General features: G+C 42.6%; 1 protein-coding gene across 6 annotated transcripts in view; it reads right to left on the bottom strand.

Annotated features, from left to right (window-relative positions):
- ABCB1 (ATP binding cassette subfamily B member 1) overlaps nucleotides 1-24638 on the bottom strand; it is a 62219-nt gene that overhangs the window by 22191 nt on the left and 15390 nt on the right. For 3 of the 6 annotated variants that reach the window (XM_083578491.1, XM_083578490.1, XM_083578489.1), the window contains 12 exons: nucleotides 23227-23278; nucleotides 20565-20712; nucleotides 17850-17916; nucleotides 14996-15187; nucleotides 13900-14071; nucleotides 12796-12920; nucleotides 11310-11481; nucleotides 8390-8503; nucleotides 7666-7776; nucleotides 6068-6193; nucleotides 3968-4171; nucleotides 811-981 (listed from right to left, as the gene is read on the bottom strand). In XM_083578491.1, the coding sequence (XP_083434617.1) occupies nucleotides 811-981; nucleotides 3968-4171; nucleotides 6068-6193; nucleotides 7666-7776; nucleotides 8390-8503; nucleotides 11310-11481; nucleotides 12796-12920; nucleotides 13900-14071; nucleotides 14996-15187; nucleotides 17850-17916; nucleotides 20565-20712; nucleotides 23227-23278 (1654 nt within the window). Of the gene's footprint in view, nucleotides 1-810; nucleotides 982-3967; nucleotides 4172-6067; nucleotides 6194-7665; nucleotides 7777-8389; nucleotides 8504-11309; nucleotides 11482-12795; nucleotides 12921-13899; nucleotides 14072-14995; nucleotides 15188-17849; nucleotides 17917-20564; nucleotides 20713-23226; nucleotides 23282-24638 lie in introns of all 6 variants that reach the window. The other 3 variants (XM_083578487.1, XM_083578486.1, XM_083578488.1) reach the window with 1 other exon arrangement.

Genomic DNA, 24638 nt, shown 5'->3' with positions numbered 1-24638 from the left:
GATCAGAGTTTTCCTTCTCCTAGACGGGCTACTTTCCCAGCCCCATCTGCCCCTCACTTCCCTCTATAGCACATGAAGAAACCGCATGATTGACTGTTAGACCCACTATTGGTCTTGTCCACTCAATCTGTCAGAGCCTTTCTTCGCATGCAGGGGGAGGTCCCTATCTCACCAGGGAGTTGAGACCCATCGGCTACCCTCACTTGGTTCAGCTGGCCAGTCAAAAGCCATTTCCTGGGGTGTGGTCGCTGTGGCATGTTGACAGCTTCTGGGAGACACAGGTGAGAGCTGAGTGGTGGGGAACCAAAGATGGACAAACTACCCCAGAAGGAGCACGACAACATGTTCTTCACCCCTCCCCTAACACCCCTCCCATACATATATGGTGGTACCTTGGGTTAAGAACTTAATTCGTTCTGGAGGTCCATTCTTAACCTGAAACTGTTCTTAACCTGAGATACCACTTTAGCTAGTGGGGACTCCCGCTGCCACTGCACCACTGGTGTGCGATTTCTGTTCTCATCCTGAGGTAAAGTTCTTAACCCGAGGTACTATTTCTGGGTTAGCGGAGTCTGTAACCTGAAGCGTCTGTAATCCGAGGTACCACTGTACTCCCTAACAGTATAAATGCAACAATAAGTTCAAGTGACTGAAACTTTGCTGCCCTTTCACGTCAGTGGGAGAGAAAGAGTCAGGAAAGGCCCATCATGCAATGAGATCGCTGCTCTCATAATGAAACTTGTTATTCATCTTAAGTTATTTGTAAACCATTCATTTTCTACTATGCAAGGTTTTCACAGGAGAACAGACCTTGTCCAATGCTGCCTGAACCACAGCTTCACTTTCGGTATCCAAAGCTGACGTTGCCTCATCCAGCAACAGGATCTTGGGGTTGCGGACAAGAGCACGGGCAATTGCTATCCTTTGCTTCTGTCCTCCACTTAGCTGGGCTCCTCTTTCTCCAACCATAGTGTGAAATGTCTGCAACACAGGAAAAAAACCAGCAACAGCTCAGAACCAATAAATGATGTTATGGCCTGATATATTATATCAGGGTTAGGGAGTAATTTTTGGCCCACAGATGGCATTTTCTCTTGGCCAGCTCTTGGGGATGAGGACTGCATGCTAATAGTGGGTGGAGCCAATACAAGAGTGGGTGTGGCCAGCATGTCCACTTTGGTCACACCCACTCATGTTTTGGCTCCACTCACCACTGGCAGAGGGCTGGCTAAGAGGGGACATGAGTTTACTCCACACACACATGTCCACACTGACATTGCACACCCCTTCCTGCATGAAGGTCATCTCTACTTAGGAATTCTGAGGCACAGACCATAAGTCATCCTGGAAAATTTAGTCTAAATAACTGAATAAATATACAAGCGTGCTATGTGTGTTTTGCTTGCTGAAAACACACCACGTGTTCAGTGGCTAGAAAAATACTTGCACCAAGCACCAGGCATTTCAAGAAACATTTTTGGGTTGTTTATTTGCCTAAGAAGGTTCATCTATATTTAGAGAAATAATAATAATGTGTGTGAAAATAGACCTTATAGCCAACATGCACAGGAAGGTGAAAATAAACTAACTCTCAGTTTACAGGACGCCCTTGAACCACTGCCCTTTCTAACAATTGAACTTAAAAAAATAGATTAAAACATGAGGCCTGTATTTAAACTTCGACAACTGATTTTAGTATTTTAAAAAGCCTTGTTTTAGTGAATCTCTTGCTAGCAGTAGTGGCAGCCCTAACGCACACAGGCCTCATTGGTATTATACATTTAAATCAGTATCATATCGTTTTAAACAGTCATGGCTGCCCCCATAGAATTCTGGGAGCCGTAGCCTGTTGCAGGTGCTGAGAGCTGCTAGGAGTCCTCTATTCCCTACCCACCCACCCCCAAACAACTATTCCCAGTGTGGTCTAACAATAAATTCCTCTTCCTGGGAACACATACTTATTCCACTGTTACCCTCACCCTCCAAGTTTCCTCCCTGTCTTTGTCAATCCCCTTGCACTGATTGTTGCTTTGTGAAGCATTGTGTGCATGGTGCCACATAAATAATAAAGACCTTCAACCTTTAACTTAAAAAAAAAAATCCCCCAAGATATAGGAAACACTGTTAATTCTTCCAGACTCCACATGAGACTTTTAAAAAGCTGCAGCCTTCCCTAACCTGCTGCCCTCTAGATGTTTTGAACTACAAAGCCCATCAGCCCCAACCAGGATGGGCAATGGTCAGGGATGATGGGCACCATAGTCCAACAATATATGGAGCACACCGGGTTGGATAACAAGCCTCATATAACTCGTACTATACATCAAAGGAAAATCTATTAAAGATTATATATAGATTGTATTTGACCCCTAGCAAGCTCATCAAGATGTATAAAAAGGATCTAACTTATGCTGGAAGTTCCAAGGGACCGAGGGTACCTTCTTTCACATGTGGTGGAAGTGTAATCAAGCCAAAAAATATTGGGATATGATTTATGGAGAATTCAATAATATTTTTAAGACAACAATCCCAAAAAATCTGGAAGCTTTCTTATTAGGAATAACAAATGTTGACATCCCTAAGAAGGTACTCAACCTCTTTCTCTATGCAACTACAGCTGCAAGAACCATCTACGTGCAAAAATAGAAAGAACAAGAAATTCCAACAAAAAAGGATTGGTTAAATAAACTAATAGAATATGTAGAATTGGCCAGCATGACAACTAAAATCAGCAAGTAAGACGAGACTTGGCTGAGGGAGGAGTGGAAACTATTCGCAGATTATTTAAAAAATGATATAATTGTCAGATACCTTAAATCTACAAGCAAGATTTGGTGTGTGAGAAGCAGTAATTAACAACTGGGCTAGAGATTAGAGTGAAAATGGATAGTTAAAAAGAAGGCGCAGCACAACAGGGAACAAAAGGGAAGTCATGGAGGGGTGGGATGGGAAGCTTAGAAGTATTGGGTTGATAAACGTATTCACAACTGTATATACAGTGGTACCTCGCAAGACGAATGCCTCGTAAGACGAAAAACTCGCAAGACGAAAGAGTTTTTCGTTTTTTGAGTTGCTTCGCAAGACGAATTTCCCTATGGGCTTGCTTCGCAAGACGAAAACGTCTTGCGAGTTTGTTTCCTTTTTCTTAAAACTGTTAATACCCAGGGAATCCGTGCTTCGCAAGATGAAAAATTCGCAAGACGAAAAAACTCGCGGAACGAATTAATTTCGTCTTGCGAGGTACCACTGTATTGAAATTATGGGAAAGTTATAAATAACATTTTTAAAAAACCAAGCCTCATATAACCAACATGCTTAAATCTAATTGATGCATGAAGGGGTTAACATCGTAGAGTAAGCTTTCCTGCCAGGCTTAGCTAGGCACACCCCCTCACCTTGGGAGGAGGGAGCAATCAAGCCTATTGTTCCTCTTCTATCTACTTGAGTGGCTCAGCATGATGTGGTCTAAGCTCAGACCACATGGCTTTTATAAGCCATTCTTGAGTTCCTGTACCAACAATTCATGAACTTCCACCACTGTAACAAAGCCAAGTTTTGCTGTCTGTGTTTTCTGACTGGTGTATGGAAAACACATGAACATGACCTTTGGAGAGTTTGTAAGTAACCCATTTTAAACTTATCAAACACGGGGTCTTTTCTATGCTAAGGGAAGAGGGATGTTTTGGAACTCACAAGGGCATATTTTAAAGCTCTTACAGCATATATTTCCATGCTTTCCTTTGCTATATAACTTGTGATTTTAAATTGAACCTGGGGTTCTCTCACCAAAGACTACTTGCCCCAAAACTTGGATATTGACACCCAGCGAATTCTCCTTGCCACTAACACAGGTTAGAGAAGGCAGCCTTCAGGCAATATTTTATTCTGCTTGGTTTATTTCAGCTTTTAAAAAACTACACAAGGCATTAAAATAAGATAAGCAGAGGAGGGTATCCTAATTTCTCACATTGGGCAGTTTCATGATGAAGTCATAAGCATTGGCTTCCTTGACAGCTTTTTCAATCTCTTCCATGGTGACGTCTTCACGGCCGTATCGAATGTTTTCTGCAATCGTGGTTTGAAATAACACAGGCTCCTGGTTCACCACACCTATAATCTCCCTCAGGTACCTTAAGTTCAGGGTCTTGATATCCTGATCATCAATGGTAATCTAAAATGAAGCACACACAAATCGCACAAGAGAGTTCCACTCAGAACTCAGAATAAATATTGGCAAATTGTCATAAAAAGAATGTGTGAAGTAAAAGGAAAAATATTATCATAGTTTGAAAAGGGGAGTGGAAGAAAGGGGCATAACTACTCAGGAAAGTAGGGGAGAGGGTGTTGGATAGGGACAGGATCAGACAACAGCCTATTACTAGTGGTAGTCAGCTGCAAGGTTTTCGTGGAAGAGGGATAGACAAATTTGAGATAAGCCTGACAAAGCGAAGAAAAAGAGGAAATAGACCGTCTCCCTAGTCAAGGAGGACGGCACAAGCATTTAACAGGGGTGGCTAAATTTCTTTCTTTAGGCACCCTGTGAGCATCATGGTTGCGTGGGGATTTGAACCCTGGTCTCCCAGCTCCTGGGACGCGGGTGGCGCTGTGGGTTAAACCACAGAGCCTAGAACTTGCCGATCAGAAGGTCGGTGGTTCGAATCCCCGCGATGGGGTGAGCTCCCGTTGCTCGGTCCCTGCTCCTGCCAACCTAGCAGTTTGAAAGCACGTCAAAGTGCAAGTAGATAAAAAGGTACCGCTCTGGCGGGAAGGTAAACGGCATTTCCGTGCGCTGCTCTGGTTCGCCAGAAGTGGCTTAGTCATGCTGGCCACATGACCCAGAAGCTGTACGCCGGCTCCCTTGGCCAATAAAGCGAGATGAGCGCCGCAACCCCAGAGTCGGTCACGACTGTCCCTAATGGTCAGGGGTCCCTTTACCTTTACCTCTCAGCTCCTAGCCTCTTGCCACCACACCACACTGCTACAGTTTGAGGGCTGCATTCAGCCTTGGCCAACCCTTTAGTGGTTGTGTGCTACTGGTCTCACATGCACACACAGCCCCTGACACACACACCTCCGCAGCTCATCTATGCAGAGCAGCTGAGGAAGGGGAGAATTATTGCCTCCTCCCTGCTTATCAAATTATCAATGTAATGACTAGCGAAGGAGTAAATTGCCTCTTCGTTAAGGCACTGGAGTATGCCCATCCCAGCACTGTATCTATTTGTTTTCCTTCTTTGTTGTCATATAAGTAAGTGAAGGGGTTTTTTTGGGGGGGTGTTGGAGGGGATAGATCTGCCCCTGAACTGGGAGTTAGCCACCCCTGATGTAAAGAAACACAGTTTGGGTTCGTTTAGGCTGGATTTGGGGAAGGAGATGTCAGGAAAAGTTGTAAGACAATGGAGGGGAGGTGGGCAGAGGTCCAGGAGGAAGAAGAGCTGTTACCACTTGAGACCTGAGACTCTCTCACAAACTCGCTTTGCAACTGATTCTGAACCCCACCTTCTCTGTTGCAGCACACATGCTGCCCCATATTTAAAGCACATGACTCTCTCGCCAAAGAATCCAGGGAACTGTACATTCCTTGGGGAAGCCATGCATTTTAGATGCATGGTGCGGATGTGGAACTTCATCCCTAGAGTGTTCTGTCCTGCTCCTTCCTGTTGAACTCCCAAGACCTTGTTATATTTCCTGGTTTTCATTCTGTACAGCCCAGAGTTCTGCCTCCCAATTTTTATGCTGAATTGTTTTATCCTGCCTCTTGGTTTTATTGTTTGAAATAGGTTTCGGCTCCATTTCAACTGTTTTTACTGCATTTTATGTGTTTTACTAATTCTTTCATAACTAGCTTTGAGTTTATATTATAAAGAAAAGCAAGTGTAAGAATTTCATCTGAAGAATATTAACAGCAAGACTGACACTATTTACCCTGAATACTTCAGGGCAGATATAGGATATCAGACTTTTACACCCAGGTCAAATAAAATATCCATAATCTGACATTTGATATTGACAGTGCTCATGGGGGGGGGGAGAAACATTTTATGGGCATTTGGATCCAGTATCTTACCATGCCTTCAATAGGATCATAAAACCTCTGGATCAGCTGAACAGTCGTACTTTTCCCACAACCGCTACTGCCTACCAAGGCCACTGTCTGTCCACTGTTAACTTTCAGATTCAAGCCTTTTAACACCTGGATGAGAGGGGGAAAAAACACAATGAGAGCTGCTATAATTTTATTTTATTTTATTTGCAAGGGTTGTGCAGTATCCAGGTCCTTGGAATGCACAGTCATGATGCAAGCTCAGAGAAAAGTGAGCGACAGTGGAGCACATTCGTAAGTACAAATCAGACACAGCAAGTTTTCCTGACACAAACACCTGTAATTGGAGGCAGTGATGCTTCTCAATACCAATTGCTAGGTGCTCACTGGAAGGACAGATCATGAAACTGAGGCTCCAATACTTTGGCCACCTCATGAGAAGAGAAGACTCCCTGGAAAAGACCCTGATGTTGGGAAAGATGGAGGGCACAAGGAGAAGGGGACGACAGAGGATGAGATGGTTGGACAGTGTTCTCGAAGCTACAAACATGAGCCTGACCAAACTGCGGGAGGCAGTGGAAGACAGGAGTGCCTGGCGTGCTCTGGTCCATGGGGTCACGGAGAGTCGGACACGACTAAACAACAACAACAAGGAACCACAGGAGGGGGAAATGCTCTTGTGCTTGAATCCTGCTTGCTGGCTTCCCGCAGGCACCTGGTTGGCCAGTGTGAGAATAGGATGAAGATATAGGATGAATACGATGAATATATAGGATGAATAGGATGAAGATATAGGATGAATAGGATGAAGATGGGCCATTGGCCTGACCCAGCAGGCTCTTCTTATGTTAATTGCCTTGAAACAGATTTCATCACAGCAAGTCTGATTGGGCCATATATGGAGGTATGTGTGTTTTTGTCTGTGTTTGTCTAGCTTTAAAGGACAAAAGCCAGGAAATGTCAAAACCAGCATTCACTACTGAGCTTCAAAAACTCAAAAAATTAGATGACAGCTCAAAAAAATTAGATAACAGTTTACAGCACAAAAGAACCCAGTGTTTATACCATTATGTCTTTATGGGTGGGGGTTGTTGGTGTTTATTGCTGTTTTAATTCTACTGTGTTTTTATATGCTGCCCCTGGAAGAATATATATAACTGACACTGGAAGAATCTGGGGAAGAGCAGGTAAGAAATAATAACGAAAATGAACAGCAAATACATTTGCAAAAATACTGATAAGAGGATGCCTCACAAACAAAAAGGATTTTCATGCAGATTGTACCCAAGACGTCCAACATTTGTATCGGTGTGAAGAATCTGCTTTCAGTACGGGGGTCATTGGGACTCAGTTATTGTTCAGCTCCAATAGGGTTTTCAGCCCTGCTTTAGGCAAAAGGTTCTTATTGCAGGCGGTTGGACTAGATGACCCTTGGGTCCCTTCCAACTCTACAATTCTATGAGTCTATGTCTACAAAAGCACTTAGAACAGTTGAGCTTTATTATGCATTTTAAACACCATTCGGACTGTGTGTTGATTTTTCTCTTAACACTTGCAAACATAATGTTAAATTTTCAATGGCAGTAAGTGGGAATTTGTATGGATTTTAACTCATAGAGTACCTGAACATCTGGCCTTGAGGGATACTTGAAATGCACATTTTGGAAAGCCAGATTTCCTTTAATTTGGTCGGGTTTGTAGCCAGCTGGTGAATAACTGTCAATTTTAGGTTCCTGTAGAAAAGAAAAGAAAAAGTCAAATTCAGGTCAGTTTCATTCTTCTGAAACTTGGAAGCAAAGTGAAATTTTGGATACCAAGCTAGCATGTAAAGATTCTGTTCACTTCATACACCCATCACCAGTGGAGACCCATCTAGACTAGATGCTACTGTCCTTAGCAAACTTGACAAGTTTTTTCCTTTTACAACAAACAGTTCCCCCTTTTAATCAGGAACACAGTCATGGGAAAGAGAGGTTTAACTCTTTCTTCCCTACCACAGCCCCAACTAACACCCTACCTCATCTAAGGCCATCATTAGCCAGGAAGAAAATCTTCCACCGAGAGGATTTCTTCCCAACACCAACATCAGAGGAAGGATTTTCCTTGCAACCATAGCAGGGAAGGAAAAGGGGTATGTTATTATTACTACCTATACTGCAATTATACCCTCCCTTTCCTCCAAGGGATCCAAAGCGACATACATTGTTCTCCCCCTCCACATTTGATCCTCACAACAACCCTGTGAGGTAGGCAGATCTCAGCCAGCGGTGATTACAAACTTACAACAGATCTCAGACATTTTGGCTCACTATCATTTCAGGCTACGGCTCTAAAAAGGAGGCTTACATTGTCTATGATGTTGAATATTGCATAAGCTGCTCCCCTTGCAATAGCAAACGCTTCTAGGTTTGGAGTCACCTGACCGATGGAAAAGGCGCCAATCAGAACAGCGAAGAAGACCTAAACAGGGATATTTTTCAAAACAGAAAGAAAATATGTTTATGAATCCTTTTTGCCAGATAGGATCCACATTCCTTAACTGTGATGTGGCTGATCTCCAGCAAACAGACATGTATCTAGCAGATAACAAAGGCTGGCTGGTGCTTCCAGACTCATTTTTTTGCAGATGGGATCGCATACCAGCAAACACAGGTTGCATAATTAAAGCGGATTTGACATTTTGGTCACTCCACCCACTAAAAAAGATTAGAAAGTAATGAGGAAATACACTTTTTAAAAAAATAATGGGATAACAATTGCATAATCTTCCCACATAGAAATACTGTAATGAAATCTCAATAAGTAGCCAGCATTAAACACCCTCCCCACAAACTTTGTGCAAATCAGGATGAAAGCTCAGTAAAAAGTACTGAGGATTAAATATCTGATAAGATCCCTGATTGAGTGCAATCCAGAGAAATTCCAAGGAACTTCTAAAAGCCCAGTTCTAAGCATATTTACTGAAAAGTAAATCACCACCACCATCATTTTACTTGTATGTCACCTTTCCATAGTTAAAACTCAAGGCAGCTTACAACATGACAAGATTTACATAATTATCAACATAACAAAAGTCATAAACAATAAATAAAACACATCAAAAGGTACACAACCAAATGGAAAACCATTTCCACATAAATCATAAAATCTAAAACTAAAACTAAAACATTAATATCAATAACAATTTAAAATGACATAGATAAAAATAAAAAACAATATTAAAAAAGAAGCCCTCTCTGTTGAGAAGCAGCAGCAGCAGCAGCCCTCTATGGAGCCTGTCAAGCCCCACCCCAAGCCAAATGGAGGCTCCCAGCAGGTAATTACAGTTTCTAGAAAGCACGTTATACTTCCAAATAAACAACAAGAACAACAGCACAAAACATAATCCAGTGGCAACTTGATTTCCTGTCCCCTTAAAAATAATGCAGTCCAGAGAATGTTATATCCAATTTTAATGAGATCAAGCAGGTACAAGCACAGGGAATGGTTTAAGTACAAGGAAAAAGTTCCACTGCAAAATAGTGTTTTTAGATTCTCTCTGCATAAAATGCCATGCTAACCTTGTCAGTAGTGGAGTATCGCCAGGCAACTCTGTGTCACTTGCTTCATGAAAGATCACCCTACTCTAGAAAACCCACAGTGGAAACCTGCTCAGGCGCTAAAGTCAACCTCACAGCCACCAGGCCCAGGGCCTTCACCAGATAGGCTTGTGCAGTGGCTCATGAACCAATGAAAATTATCTTGAGATGATGCTTCTGGATCCCCTTAAGTTATCAAGCCACAAACCAACTATTCTGCTAAATCAATGGAAAATCCTCATGTGCCTAAAAGCATTATTTATGAGGCCTAGAGCAGCTCCGTATGCATTCATTTTTTCCTAATGCCTGGTTCCACATTTTGGAAGGCAGAACAGGGGAGGGGATGAAAAACACTGTGTACCTCCCCCACCTGCCCCCCAAATTATGCCTTTTCATGCTGTGCCAGCAAGTGAACGAGAGATATGCGGAGCCTCCCCAAATCATAATATACAGCCCCTTTCCTCCTCCTTGCTTAAAAAGGTGGAAATTGGCAGGGGGAGCATAGCACCACAATGCTCGGCTGCACAATGGAAGGAAGCTAGCGCATGTGTCAGGGGATAAACCAGGATGCACTTGGCGTCACTGGCCTGGGAACTTGAAGTAGAAAGTTCAGGCAAGGTCAGGGACACAGAAGAAAATGAGGCAGCGATGGAGCAAGCAGACCAAGTCATCACAGACTTGGATATGGGGAAAGCAAAGCAAAGCTATGAACCAACAGACTGGTCCAAAGGTACAGTCTCAAAGTGACAGACAGGGACAGTGTCAAGCGTTGGCAAGGTTGGACATTTGCAGGCAGCCCACAATCCCAGCATGGGTTCCCACTGACAAAAACATCCTGGAATCTACTGCAGTTAGGTGGTAGACCTGCTGAATTTGGCACATGGAGGGTGTCTTGCTCAAGGACCCCCCAGAGCCTGGGGGAAAATAGGAAGCTGCCTTATACTGAGACCATTGATCTATCTAGCTCAGTATGGTCTAGACCAGGTGTGGGGAACCTCTGGCCCTCAAGATGCTTCTGCACTACAATTCCCATCAGTCCCAGCAAACAGGGTCAATGTTTTTCCAAAATGGCATAGTTTTGCTGTCTGGCAGCCTTAGCTCTTTTGGGAGGAGGAGGAGGAGCATAAAAAAATACAATACTTGATTTATTTTGTGGGTGCTTTTATGCATCTACCAATATGACAGTTCATAGGTAGTGAAATGTACAGAGCCTCATCATTCATCACAAAGACCCACTTAGCCTCTGAGCAATCCTGAATTTCAGTGCAGAATATGTCCTTTTTTTGGTGAGGGGGGATGCGGGTGGCGCTGTGGGTTAAACCACAGAGCCTAGGACTTGCTGATCAGAAGGTTGGCGGTTCGAATCCATGCAACAGGGTGAGCTCCCGTTGCTCAGTCCCTGCTCCTGCCAACCTAGCAGTTCAAAAGCATGTCAAAGTGCAAGTAGATAAATAGGTACCACTCTGGCGGGATGGTAAACGGTGTTTCTGTGCGCTGCTCTGGTTCGCCAGAAGCAGCTTAGTCATGCTGGCCACATGACCTGGAAGCTGTACGCCAGCTCCCTTGGCCAATAAAGCAAGATGAGTGCTGCAACCCCAGAGTCGGTCACGACTGGACCTAATGGTCAGGGGTCCCTTTACCTTTACCTTTATGGAGAGAAGACTGAACAGCTGTTCACCAACACTTACTGTCAGGACTTTCCCAATGCTGTAACCTTCATCCAGTATCAAAGTAGTTCCATACCAGAAAGCCAATGCATATGCAGCATATATTAATAAGAAAGCAATCCCCATGGACATATTGGCAGTCACAGCCTTTTTAATTCCAAGTCTTTTAGCATCTTCTAAATTTTTATGATATCTGAAAGAAAAATAGCAACCTGATTGAATTATGTGATCTCCAATTGCTAGGAAAATGCATTTTCTCTCAATTTTTATTATTTATTTTTGCTAGAATTTCTTTGAAAATACCCAGTCCATTCACACATAAAATATTTTTGGTAGTCAACATATCTATGTCCAGTACACATATTTTAAAATCCTACACAGAAGTGATAAAAATGTATGTTTAGTGGTTCCAAAAGATCATTCCTTCTGCAGAAATTTATGCAATTTGCTAAAACAAAAAACAACAACTAGCCAGTTAGGTCCTAAACAAATGCCAAGATATCTGTTAACATAATCTGTTAACAAATGTCTGTTAACATAATCATTTCAACTTTTAAAATCTTCTCTCACACCCCCTAGTTCAATAATTGCCCCTACAATATTTTGAATGGTCAACACAATTGCCTCTGCTGTAGCAGAGCTTTCCAAACTGTGTGTTGTGGTGCGCGTGTCGGCTGCAGTGTGTAGGTGTGTCGTGCAAACATTCCCCGCGCTCCAGAGTTGGAAAGGGGTTAGTTTAACCTCCAGTTTGCTAGTAAAACTGAGTGACTGTGTCGCGAAGTGATGCATGTCTAAAAAGTGTGTCAGTAACAGGAAAAGTTTGGAAGGTTCTGTGCTATATGATGTGGTCAAAACATGACATTCTAGGAGCCAGAAACAGTGGAAGGATCACTGTATGGCTTCACTTCAAATTCAGTTTGCCACCTATCTCTTGTCTGGCAATTACCTGTAGACAGGAGTAGCTACATAGGGAATGTTTAAATTAGGGATCAGGAGCCTCAAGCCCAGGGGTCGCAGCTCCATAGGCATCTTAACTTTCCAGGCCACTGAGCTATGGCCCTTCTCATTTTAAATCATCAACAAGCGGGGGGGGGGGGGAGGTTTACTGGCCTACTGCTCACTAACCTTTGGTGGCATTTAGCCAGGGTTCAGATTTTATCATTTAGAGTTTGGTAGGGTTGCCATATTTCAAACAGTGAAAATCCAGACAGAAAAGTTGTTGTTGGGGTTTTTTTGGCCAAAGTTCTTGACCCTTTTGGGCAAATTTGCAGAAAAGAAAGAAGAAGCTTTTGAGCTATTTTTAAGCAAAATTACCAAAAGTGACACTGCCCACATGGGTTGCCATATGTCTGGATTTTCCCAGATTTTTTTAGCAATTTCCATCCAGTCACTGCTTCCGAATGTCTGAGAAATTCCGGACATATGGCAACCCTAGGTTTGGAAAAGGTCAAATACAGAATAATCCAGGTGTATATCTATAGCCAGTGGCCACAAAACATAACCTGACCTCTCAATTTCTTTCTTCTGTCCTCCAAAAGCCATCACCGTCTTAATTGATGAGAGAACCTCCTCAGCGACAGATCCAGCTTTTGCATATGCAGCAAGCTCCTTGTTGGTGAATGCAGTAAGGACCTGTGAGATAAAGACATTGCCAATTTCAATGCTATGATCCAATACAATTGTGTGTGAGACACTTGCTTCTTTTCCTTCCCCTATACTTCCCTATTAAAAAAAACAATGCTCCAAAACAATCCTAGTGTAATACAGTGGTCGAGAATCTGTGTCCCTGCATATTCTAATTAATATTCACAAAGCAGGGGCCACCAATGGAGAGACCACACAGGCAATACCCAATCACTCAACACTCCCCTCCCCCAGAAAAGCTTCACATGCTGTTCATGTGATAGTGATGTTGTAGACATGTACATATTGTGGGAAATTATCTAGGTCAGGCTTTCCAAAACTTTGGGTCTCCAACTGTTTTTGACTACAACTCCCATCACCCCTAGCCAGCAGGACCAGTGGTTAGGGATGATGGAAACTGTAGTTTCAATGCAGCTGGAGAGACTCAAGTTTGGGTAACCCTGATCTAGGTCATGGGTAGAGAAACTCAGGCCTAGAGGCCAAATGTGGCCCTTCCAAGCCTCCCTATCTGGCCCTCAGAACCGTCCCCACAGTGTCCCACCTCTCTCCAGGCCACCCCCATCACTGGTCTTGCTTTGCATCCCAAATGCTTTTGACTAGCTGAAATGTGGCCTTGAACTCTGACAACGCCTCTTGCTTGTCTGGACGAAGGACAGTGTGGTATGTGAGCAGAAACTAAGGTCCACATTCACATCCATTGCTCCATCCATGTTTGCCTCTGGCCTACCCCCACTGGCATCCCTCTGAATGTTGCCCAGAAGGGAACATGGCTTCTGGGCTAACCTGATGCTACGAGGAAGCAAAGAAGCTTGCCAGAAAGATAAAAGCCCTTGCTGACCTTAGTTATCTCTGCTCAACACAAAAACCATTGGAAGCAAAGTTTTAGAGGTAGCCAGAGTGGTGTTTTCATGACCGAACAATACTTATTGTGCACGGTACCCTAGCATTTCAGCAAAATTATACCCACCTTTGCCCACATTGCAGCTGAGAGCCCCAGAACAGGACTGACCGCAAGTATTACAAGAGTCAATTTCCACCCTTTAGCAAACCCGACTATAAATCCTGTTAGAAATGTAGCTACTCCCTGGATGAGCATTGACATTTTGTCACCAATTCCTTCGTTGATCTTGGAGACATCACTAAAAACAAATCAAGGTAAACCGATTAGGGCAAAATTTAGGTCAGGAAAACCAACAAGATGCATTTCTACAAGGCATTCCTGTTACGCTGCTACTGAATTCAGAACTCAAATGCTACAAAATATTCATTTAGCCCCAGAGATACGGATGCCAATGCTACAGGTTCTCATCGAAAGTAAAAAAGTAGTAATTACTTTTATTCTGATCCCCATCCCCTTCCTGCAAAGCCTTTCAGATCTACGTGGATATTTCACAAGAGTCATGGGACACTTTAAGGGCAGGTTTATCGCAGCATAATCTTCAATGAACTAACAATATTCTTCCACAGTTGACAGCAGTAGCATTATTAGGGACTGGGACACGGGGTGTATCCAGCATTCTGTATCTGCTAGAAGGGAAGGGCCATAACTCAGTGGTAGAATGTCTGCTTTTCAGGTTTAATCCCTGGTATCTGCAGGTAGGACTAGGAGACCCTGCAGAGCTGCTGCCTGTCAGTGTGGACAAGATTGAGCTACATGGACTCAGTATAAAGCAGCTCCCTACCTTCCTAGTGCAAAGGCCCTTGTGCTAGCGGGCAGGTGCATTTTAATGCTGCGCAACAGAGGAATCCAATGCAGCAGTTGCACTAGGAGAAACTCGTTGTGCAATAGATTGCACAGAAATGGCTGACCTGCGCTGCCAGCAGTCTCCTTTTCTGGCTCCCAGCTCCGCCCCCGGATTGGCTGATGGTGCAGGCCAGGTGGAAGCCCTGCAGCCTATGGGGACAGCCCGGGGGAGGAGCAACGGGCAGCCAATGTAGGCGTGACCCCATGGGCCAGGGCAGCCCGCGCCTGGTCACAAAAGCTGCCCATCTCAGGAATCAAGCCAGTAACAGTTTTCTGTTGAAGAAAATACATCAGCCACGTATTAAATAGACATACTCACTCTATAAGACGAGTATTCAATTCCCCAACATCATTTACATCGAACCATCCAATTTCTTGCCGCATGACAGCATGGAAAAAGTGTTGCCTAATTCTCTTGATCTGGCGGCCGGCTGCCAGTGTCCAGCATGCAATGTGAGCATAGGCAGCAATAAGGACACCAGCTCCTATTCCTGAGTAATAGTATGAATGTCTGAAAGCACAATGTTGCAGAGGCAAGTTCAAGAAGGGCACCCGTGCAAGTCTTTAGCATCACAAAATGGTCTTTGGGAAGAATCTTTTTCATTTGTGAGTATAAAATACATTCAATATGCACAGTTAAAATGGTTGTCTCAATGCTGGAGCCCATCGCGATCTAGTCCAGCATCTCCTCCTGCCCCCTGCGGCTAACAAAAGTGCCTATGGGAATTCCACAAGCAGGACAGGGAAGTGATAGTTTTATTATTTATTATTATCATTTTATTTTTTACATTTACTGTATATTTTCCTCCATGGTTCTCCTCTTCCCCCCATTTCCTCCCCGTGAGGTAGGTTAGGCTAAGAGATGGTGGCTGGCCCAAGGTCACCCAGTAAGCTTTGCGGCTGACTGGGAATTTGAACCCTCGTCTCCAGCACTCTTAACCATCACACCATTCTGGCTCTCTGAAGCTGGGACTCACCACCTGGTATTCTGATATTGGAGATAACACAGTCATTCACTCACGACTAGAGCTATGGCTAACGTGACCTCCCATGAAGTTCCCTTTCCATGCCATTTGAGGTTGAGTTTGCCAACTATCAGTGCGACCCTAATCATGCCTACTCAGAATTAAGTCCTATTGAATTCAGTGGGGTTTACTCCCAGGTAAAGAGTTAGGATTGCAGTTTTAATCACGACATTTTATGGTAGCAGTTTCCATAGCTTAAATGTGTGTTAATTGAAGATGTACTTCCAAGGGTGGCTCCAGAAGGGGGCGAAAGGGAGTAAACCCCCTCCAAACAAGAAGCTTGCCTCCTCTCCCCCCCCTCATGTCATTAACTGTTACTTTCCTTTCAGTGATCTTAGTTTGTTGCACTAAGAGGCAAACGAGAAGGGTGGGGGGTTGGAGGTGTAAATGATTATGAGACTTTGAAAAGCTGGTATCACTGACTACCAGTGATACCATTGTTGTTGAATTAATTATCATCATCATTGTTAATTAAGCTAAATAGCTTTAATTGGGTTTTGAATAAATGTACAATTAATTGTTATTATTCTGAATTTTATTGCACTATTTATTGTGCTAGTGGGTCATTATATTTTGAATAATGCTTTTTTATAGGGTAGAGTAGGGGGGCACTAGAGTTGAGTTTATGGAACCAAGTCGGGGGGCACCCTTTAAAACAATACCTTTGTTGCAGTGGCATAGAATAGATTGCCAGCTCCCGGGGCGGGCAGGAGGCACCAGCCCAGCCCTCACTGCCAACGCCACCAGGGCAATCCCACCCCCAAAGCAGCAAAGAAGGGCTATGTTGACCCGCTTGCCCACCTGCACAGGGGAAGCCCAAGAGGCTGACGTGGCTCTTGGCGGGCAGAGAGGAGCAATGGGGTCATGGGGGGGGATTGCCTGGTTCGCATTGCCTCAAGAACTTTGCTCCCGGGGCCATGGCACCCCTGTTTAGGAATACATAAATAACAGGGTATAAATCCTGAAGCAGCTGAGGTGCAAGACAGCAAGAGTTCATTGTAGTGAGATGTCCTCATTGAAAGGTGAGGTTTTGACAGAGCATGTGAAGGAAATGGCATGCCTACTTAACACATACAGTGACAACCCTACACATTTTTCAACTCTAGTCTTTTGTGCTTGTGAAATCACTTGGGCTTTTCTTTTTTTTCTCCTATCATAGGAGACATAATTTATTGCGCTTGCAATGATAGATTGATTTCAGAAGCAAACAAGTTCAGGCTTTCATCCAGGATGCATTCTGCCCTTTGTACATACGGGCTGGGCCTTCAAGAGGTCAAAGTTCCAACTATGTATACGAAATGAGTTGCATTAAGGCTTGTATTCACATTCATAATGAAGGTCACAAGGTAACTGGAAGGGAGAGGGCGAAAGGCAAAAAGGGAGAAGAAATGGGAAAGGAGAGCTTAATAGGCTTTAACTGTTTTATATGTTACTCCAGCCATGTGGAAAACATCCCCGAGACAGTGCTCAACATGGAATCATAATATATATAAATAAATATGATTACCAAACTATGTTCTGTGACCATACTGGAGTTCTCTTGGCTGGTAGCGGCATTTTTCTGCACAGGAATGTTTTCCTCCCACCATTCTGGGTGACTGAACCACACCCACGCAGGCATGGTTCTCAAGACTGCAGTACAGTCATAAAGGTCTACCAGGGATGGCCCTACCATTAGGTGGAGTGAGGCTGTTGCCTCAAGCAACAAATGCAAGGAATGGGAGCCAATGGCAGTGAGGTACTGAAAGGGGCCAGAGTTGTAAGTACCATCTGGCCTGCTCAATACTCCTTATTCTAGCCTGTTGTCCACAGGTGTGGTAGAAGGTGCTTTCTTGTTGCCAGTGTATCAATCTAGTCAACTTGTACTCATGGATCTAGCTAACTTCTATTCATGGAAAGGGGATGAAGGGCACTGCTGCCACAGACAGCAAAATATCTGAGGGTCAGTCCGATTCCTTCAAGCAACTGTTAAGATTTTTTGATACCTGTTAAACATATTCAGACCACAAGCTGACTTTCAGACTACTGCCATACTGTATCCAGGCTCCCACTACCTGCCTTGTTATATTAAGGGACATCTGAGATACGGAACAAAATACCGGTATATGTAATGATCGAAATGCCTTAAAAAATAAAATAAAAAGGTACCTTGTCATTTGCTGTTGCAGGGTTTCAGAAATATTAGGGAGAGATACATTAACTAAAGATTCATTACCTAAATGAAAGGAAATGGGGGGAAAGGTTAAGTGATTATTATTAAAGATAGCACTATCACACGACCAACTCATTTTTGCTCGTTGTTTGGTGCAGCTCAGCCTATTTCCCATCCATGACAGACCATGATCAGAGCCACATTTCTCAGTCACTTTACGGTTAGGACCTCAAAACAGTTGCAAAGCCCCACTGATGTCCTTTGCTCATATCTGGGTGAATGTCTCAGGCTGCCCTCCTTTCTGGCTGTTCCCTCTCCTCCTCCTGGAAACTGATTTACTTTTTCTAGCTGAACGTGAATGTAAGGTCCTTTTGAGAAAAAAAAAGTTGAATTTTATATATCCTCTCAAGTCATCATTATCACCTTAGCAGCTTCTACGGTTAGGTTAATGTATCAGGAGCATTATTTCAGACACTGCACAACTTCGGCTACTGTATTTTCTAATCCCATAGTGAAGGGGCTCCTAGCCTACTTGGACACCTGGGCACATTGGGAATTCCCCCCAGTAAACTGTTATGGGCACCACAAAACAGCCATTTCACCATAGAAAAACAGGTGGCGCTCAAAACTTTCCACACCCCCCAAAAATCACCACCAACAGGCACCCCAAAACAAACCAAACACAGAGAAAAAAGTAAGCAACACCCCTCAACCAAACAACTCACCCTAATTGGAAGTGGCTGGAAACCTTAGCATTAATGGGGAGGGGTTCCTCAAACCAGCATGGTGCCCATTGTCACCACGTTAGAAACCCCAAACATAGTGAAATCCAACGGTTCCTATTCTGCAGTGCTTTTCCTTGAAACCAAGACAGCATGGTTTCCAAAGGAAGAGGCCGGTTGAGTCAAAGAACTGTAAGATCAGCTGGACAATTGATCAGCTATAAAGATAAGTGGTTTCAGGACATGGTGCAAAGGTACACGAAACAAACACCTTGCTGAAGCAAAGCAAGCCTGGGTCTGGTCAATGCCTGGATGGGGAGGCATCTAGGAACTCTATATAAGCCACCACGAGTTGCATGAGGATATAAAGGATATATATAATATGTAAGAAAATAAATACACACTTATCATTACAGGAACTGATTCATAAACAAATAGGTACTAAATAAGCAGTGGTGTGTGTGTAACTAAGTAATGCTGTTTTAAAAAATAAAATAAAGTAAATTGGGTTAAATGCCTTCTTTAAAAAGCACTTTGAGCCTCTGTGTTGTTCTGCATCATTTACCGTACTTGAGTTATTAGGGCCCTCTAATTCAGTCTTTGCATTTAAATAACTAAAATAAATTTTTAAGACACTGTATTCAAAGCAAGAACCTTGGACAGGTCATTTTTCATTGTAATTAACAGAGTTTGATCATTTTTTTTAAAAAAAGTTACATTTTCTAAAGGACTACAGATGAGAAAGAGAAATTAGGGTAAGTAACAAAGACCAAAATATGAGAAAAGAATACTAAATACGCCCCTAGATGCCACCTTTTCATTAAATCAGTGCAAATTATACTTCTTGTTTTCTTCAAGGGCTTTATTAACAGAATGCACACTAGTTCCATCTTCTCATTAAATCAATGCTAAAGATGCTGTTTCTTCCTTAAGAGCTTAATTAAGGGAATGACTGCTCCATCTCCCCATAAACTCTGTTATGAGTTTGATATGAATAGACTTCAATTGAAAGCTATTAGCATTTTGGCTAGATATTCTCCTTGGAGAGAGGCTTCCAGGAAAACCAATATAATTCAAAAGACTCACTGTCCTAACAAAATAAACAGTTAGCTATATCAAGAAACAGCTTTTCACACCCCAGTATGGTATAAAAGAGAATAGTTTGTGCACACTTCTGCAGACTGTAGATTGCAGGACTTTGGAACAGGGGCACTTCTCTTTTATTTCAGGATACTGTAAGTTGATTAAATACTTATATACAACCAAATAACAGGTTTTATTGACTACTGCAATGAATATGAGCTTAGTTTTGAAGGTGTTAGATATGTCATTCCCACGAAATAAATGGAGCATGCAGTCCAGTCTTCCATTTTAATCTGACATTTGTTTAATCAAGTTCAATTAGACTTCTAAGCAAATGTGCATCCTTAGACATGCCCTAAAAATACCTAATGAAGTGTAGTTGTTCAGGGCAATTGATGAGCACCTGCCTTAAGAGCTTAACTACGTACTCTTAACTATAAGGGTGATACTGTTTTTTATTTTGTAAAGTAGCCCATAGGCCATAGGCCATTTCCCCTTTCAATATGTCAAGCCACTCTTGAAGGGAAGAAAGCAGGTCAGGGAGTTTGCCTAGTCAGCAGTAACAGGTGGCAAGGTTAGACCTAGGCCAGCCTGATGGTGCTAGATGGGACTGATGGAAATTTCAGTGCAAAAGACAGAGAGGGGACAAAGTCCTCGAAGGCTGACCTAGACAGGACCAAAGAACGAGCTGAAGCAAGAATTCTCTGTTTCTTTTTCTCGGATGCAGCTGGGAAGTCAGAGACCTGAGGAAGCTGTTCTGGCTTCTGTTCCTTAGCGAATTATTTATTTTCTCCCAGTTTTATATCCAAAGTTGCCACGTTAAAAATGTTTTTAATAGAAAAAACAGAAGCACACATTTACTATATGAAAACTTCAAAAATGATTGCTCCCTAAAATAGCACTTACTTGTAGGGAAATATTTTGCTGCATTAACAAAGCTGTCTGTCATGTCTCCGAAAACAATCATCATGAGAGGAAGGGAGGCTCCATGAAGGGCTGACATTACGGTGCCTAATATCATCAGCAACTTATCCAAACAGTCAGCGTAACGAAACTGAAAACAAAAAAAATCCACATGCAGTGTTTTAAGTAAAGTGCATTTACAAAGCACATAAAACAAACATTTGATTGTGTCAGTATTTCACAGATAACACAAAATCACAAGAGAAATCTACTGATTCCCCCCCGCCATTCCTTCTCACTGGCATTAAATCAAGTACAGAACTGTGGCACTGTTCTACCTTGATCACCTGAGATCCTCTGATGGGGCACTCCTAGTAATTCCCTATGCTCCTGAGGTAGCTCAAATACGAGTTTTCCTATTGGTTGTGAACAAGTACTTTGGCAAGAGGATGAACACAACTAAAAATGGCCCAATGTAGTATGGGAGCTTTGGCATTCTGCTTTGTGCAGAAGATGTGCTGTTAAGATGCTGGTGGGGTGGTTATGTTCACATCAGAAAATATCTAACCCATCTATGCTTTCGACAAATAGGAGAGATGGGCTGCAAGCTAAAACAAGGGCAGCTTCAGGCATTGGGATTCCTCTCTTCCTCTTTGCAACCATCCAACGAGCCCAATATTTTGTTGGGCAAAATGTTCCTGCATTGCAGAGGGTTGGACTAGATGATCCTCGTGGTCCTTTCCAACTCTATAATTCTGTGAGTCTAAAAGCAGGGGATTCCAGTGGTCAGCAGCACCCCCTCAGCTTCCCCTATTCAGACATTCAGATGGCATGCATCAGTCTGTATGCATAAATTAATGTGGATGCATTGCTGTTTACTGTATTGTTAATGAGCTAATTGTTGTTGTTTTTCTTGTGTTTTTATTATTAAAGAAAATAATAGGACCGCTCTTCAGGTTCCCTCCTCAGTCTCCTGTTCTCCAAGCTAAATCCCCAGTTTCGTCAAACTTTCTATATAGAACTAGCTTTCAACCCCGTGACCATATTTGATGTCCTCCTCAGAACCCCTTCCAATGCATCCACACTGATTTCAAGGTGCAGAACTAAACGCAATACAGTAGTACCTTGGTTGTCAAACTTAATCAATTCTGGAAGTCTGTTCCAAAACCAAAGCATTCCAAAACCAAGGTGTGCTTTCCCATAGAAAGTACTGTAATGCAAAACGGATTAATCCGTTCCAGACTTTTAAAAAACAACCCCTAAAACAACAATTTAACATGAATTTTACTATCTAATGAGACCATTGATCCATAAAATGAAAGCAATAATCAATGTACTGTACTATAAAATAAATAAGACAGTATTGTAGATGATGAAAATTATCACCCACATAGTCACAAAAACAAATTAACCGAAAAAGCCTCAAAAACAAAAACGCAAAATAAACAGCAAAAATGCCAAACTTAATCCGTTCTGGAAGTCCATTTGACTTCCGAAATGTTTGAAAACCAGCTTCTGATTGGTGCAGGCACCCTGGAAACAATAGCCGACAGTTGCACCAGACATTCGGCTTCCAAAAAACGTTCAGAAACTGGAACACTTCGGGTTTTCGGCGTTTGGGAACCAAGGCGTTTGAGAACCAAAGCGTTTGAGAACTAAGGTACCACTGTACTTGTGAAATAGGTCTGGCAAATAGTTGACTCAATAGTTTGTTGGTGTTTGTGCTGCCTGATCTGACAAACGAACGTCGCATAAATTTAATAACTGCAATTGCCAAACTGCACTCTACTCGTAACATAGTTGTGGGATGTCATTTTGGGAGGCTGAAGAATCTTGAGCAGTTGATTTGCACCAGTTTAAGAAATCAGGCTCTGGCATTAGGAAATGGGATGGGATAAAAACGAAGGCTTCCAGTACTATAGAGAGTCGAACAAATGCACATTTCTATGCAAATGAAGATGTCGTTCTTTAGGGTTGATGTTTCCTAACATAAGCACCCTATGGATAGCAATCAGTCATACTTATGTCCTTACTCACCTAATATACATTTAATATTTGACACAATAGCCTAGTGCAAATATTATGCAGCTATTCACTACCATATCCTTGCCTCTCCATGTAAACTATTTCTTTCTTCCGATAGCGTTACATCATCAAGACTAACTATGCTGTGTACACATTCTTGTTTACTCTGCATATAGTGTGCTCCCACAGCAGCTTTCGGAAGCGGTGTACACATAAGGTTATTCACAACCAATATCACTCTTGTTGTTTCTAATAGAAATACTGCGATTTGATGTGTTTTCCCCCAAATGAGCTTCAATCCTAATTGAGAAAAAGAACAGCCTTGCTGTGTTTAAAGCATGCAATGCGCACACAGCCTTAATTTAACCATGAAGACTTACCCTAATTAGTGTTTAACAGACTCTGCAGGTCCTGGTTAAAGCTAACCATAGTTAACACTGGTCAAGATGTTACACTGCACCACATAATTTATGCTGATAAGAGAATAAGGGGTGAAATTTGCACATGAGGAAAAAAGAAGTGAGAGTCTACAGTTTATGTCTTATCTATTAAAAGATCACCAGCGCTACATCTGCAATGGGCCTGTAGAAGTGTGCATCGATTAAAGTACAGTACAATATACACATGGAACAGAGCTTACCATTGTAAATGGGCTGACCTTCTTAGGCTTCTCTTTGCTTGGCTTTTCTTTACTGCTGAACAAATAATAAATAGCTTTGTGAGATTTCAGAGAAGAACCAAGTTGAACCGTTAACAATAAACAAAAACAAAATTTCCCCTTGAAGGCATAAAATAAAAAGCAAATTGCATTTGTTCTTGTGTGATGCATTTTGCAGCTATTTCTAAAGCCCCTTTTAAAATGTGTGTGCATGTAACATCTCTTAAGTCAGTCTCATATCACCACCAAATTATGGTCAGACACCAGTAAGAGCAGGCATTAAAATACAAAATCTAAAATCCCTTTCTGCTCCTCAGAATTGGCAGCTCTGTAATTTTGGGTTGACATAGGATTTCAAACTAGCACAGCAGGGCCGGCAACATTATCCTAGGGTTGTGTATGCTCAGAGGGATTTAAGGCTTTTCCCAGTTGAAACAGGTATCCATCAAAGCATCTGAACTGAATCGGGCTGCTCCTGAATCCTGGGATTGCATCAGGGCTTCTGAGATTTCAGAGGGCTCAGAGGACCATGTCACTGGTTTATTTGCATGTCATTTCTGCACAACATTTCCCCCCAAATTGGCTCAGAACATATTAAATGAACAGCAGTGGCAAGTCAAAAATTACACATAATTACAAGCATTCTACAAGGTATTCAACAAATATTCGCCCTAGTTAGTTTATACCAGGCTTCCTCAACCTCGGCCCTCCAGATGTTTTGAGACTACAATTCCCATCTTCCCTGACCACTGGTCCTGCTAGCTAGGGATCATGGGAGTTGTAGACCAAAACATCTGGTTTATAAATTTTAAATAGCAGCCATATATCTCACTAGCACACACACACCGCCCCCGATAATCTCATCTCTCAGTTTAGTTCTCATCTCTCATTTTTCCTCTTCTCATCTGTCTTTTTCTTTTAGGCTGAACTTTACATATTTATATTATCGTATGTGTTTACAGCATCTGTTTTGCTATTTCAAACAAATCACGGTTTCCCATTACAGCTGTACGCAGAGGACAGAATGGTTTGTCCAAACCACAATGATTTAAACCAGGATTTGAAACCACAGTTTTGATCCTGGATTGCTATATTCTGATGTAACCTATTCAGACATAACAGGACCCCAAAATGTATTCCAAAGAGCAAAAGGAAGCTTTAAACATCTTCTCCTCTGGCACAATGGGGAAGGGAGAGCATTTGAGCCTCACTTGCTTGTCATAATTCTGAACCAGAGGTGTTTAGAATTATGAGCACATCCATGGCATATGCTTCAAGCAATCTTACACCACTTTAGCAGGCATGACTTCACCCAAAGTACCCACTAATTTGTTAAGGGTACTGAGAGTTGTTAAGAGACCCCTGTAAGAGCTACAGCTCCCATGACTCTTTGA

This window comes from Podarcis filfolensis (genome assembly GCF_964270895.1).
Source record: "Podarcis filfolensis genome assembly, chromosome: 12".
In the NCBI taxonomy this organism is placed as follows: domain Eukaryota; kingdom Metazoa; phylum Chordata; class Lepidosauria; order Squamata; family Lacertidae; genus Podarcis; species Podarcis filfolensis.
Note: the sequence above shows the minus strand (reverse complement) of the source record. Positions and strands in the feature narration are given on the sequence as shown.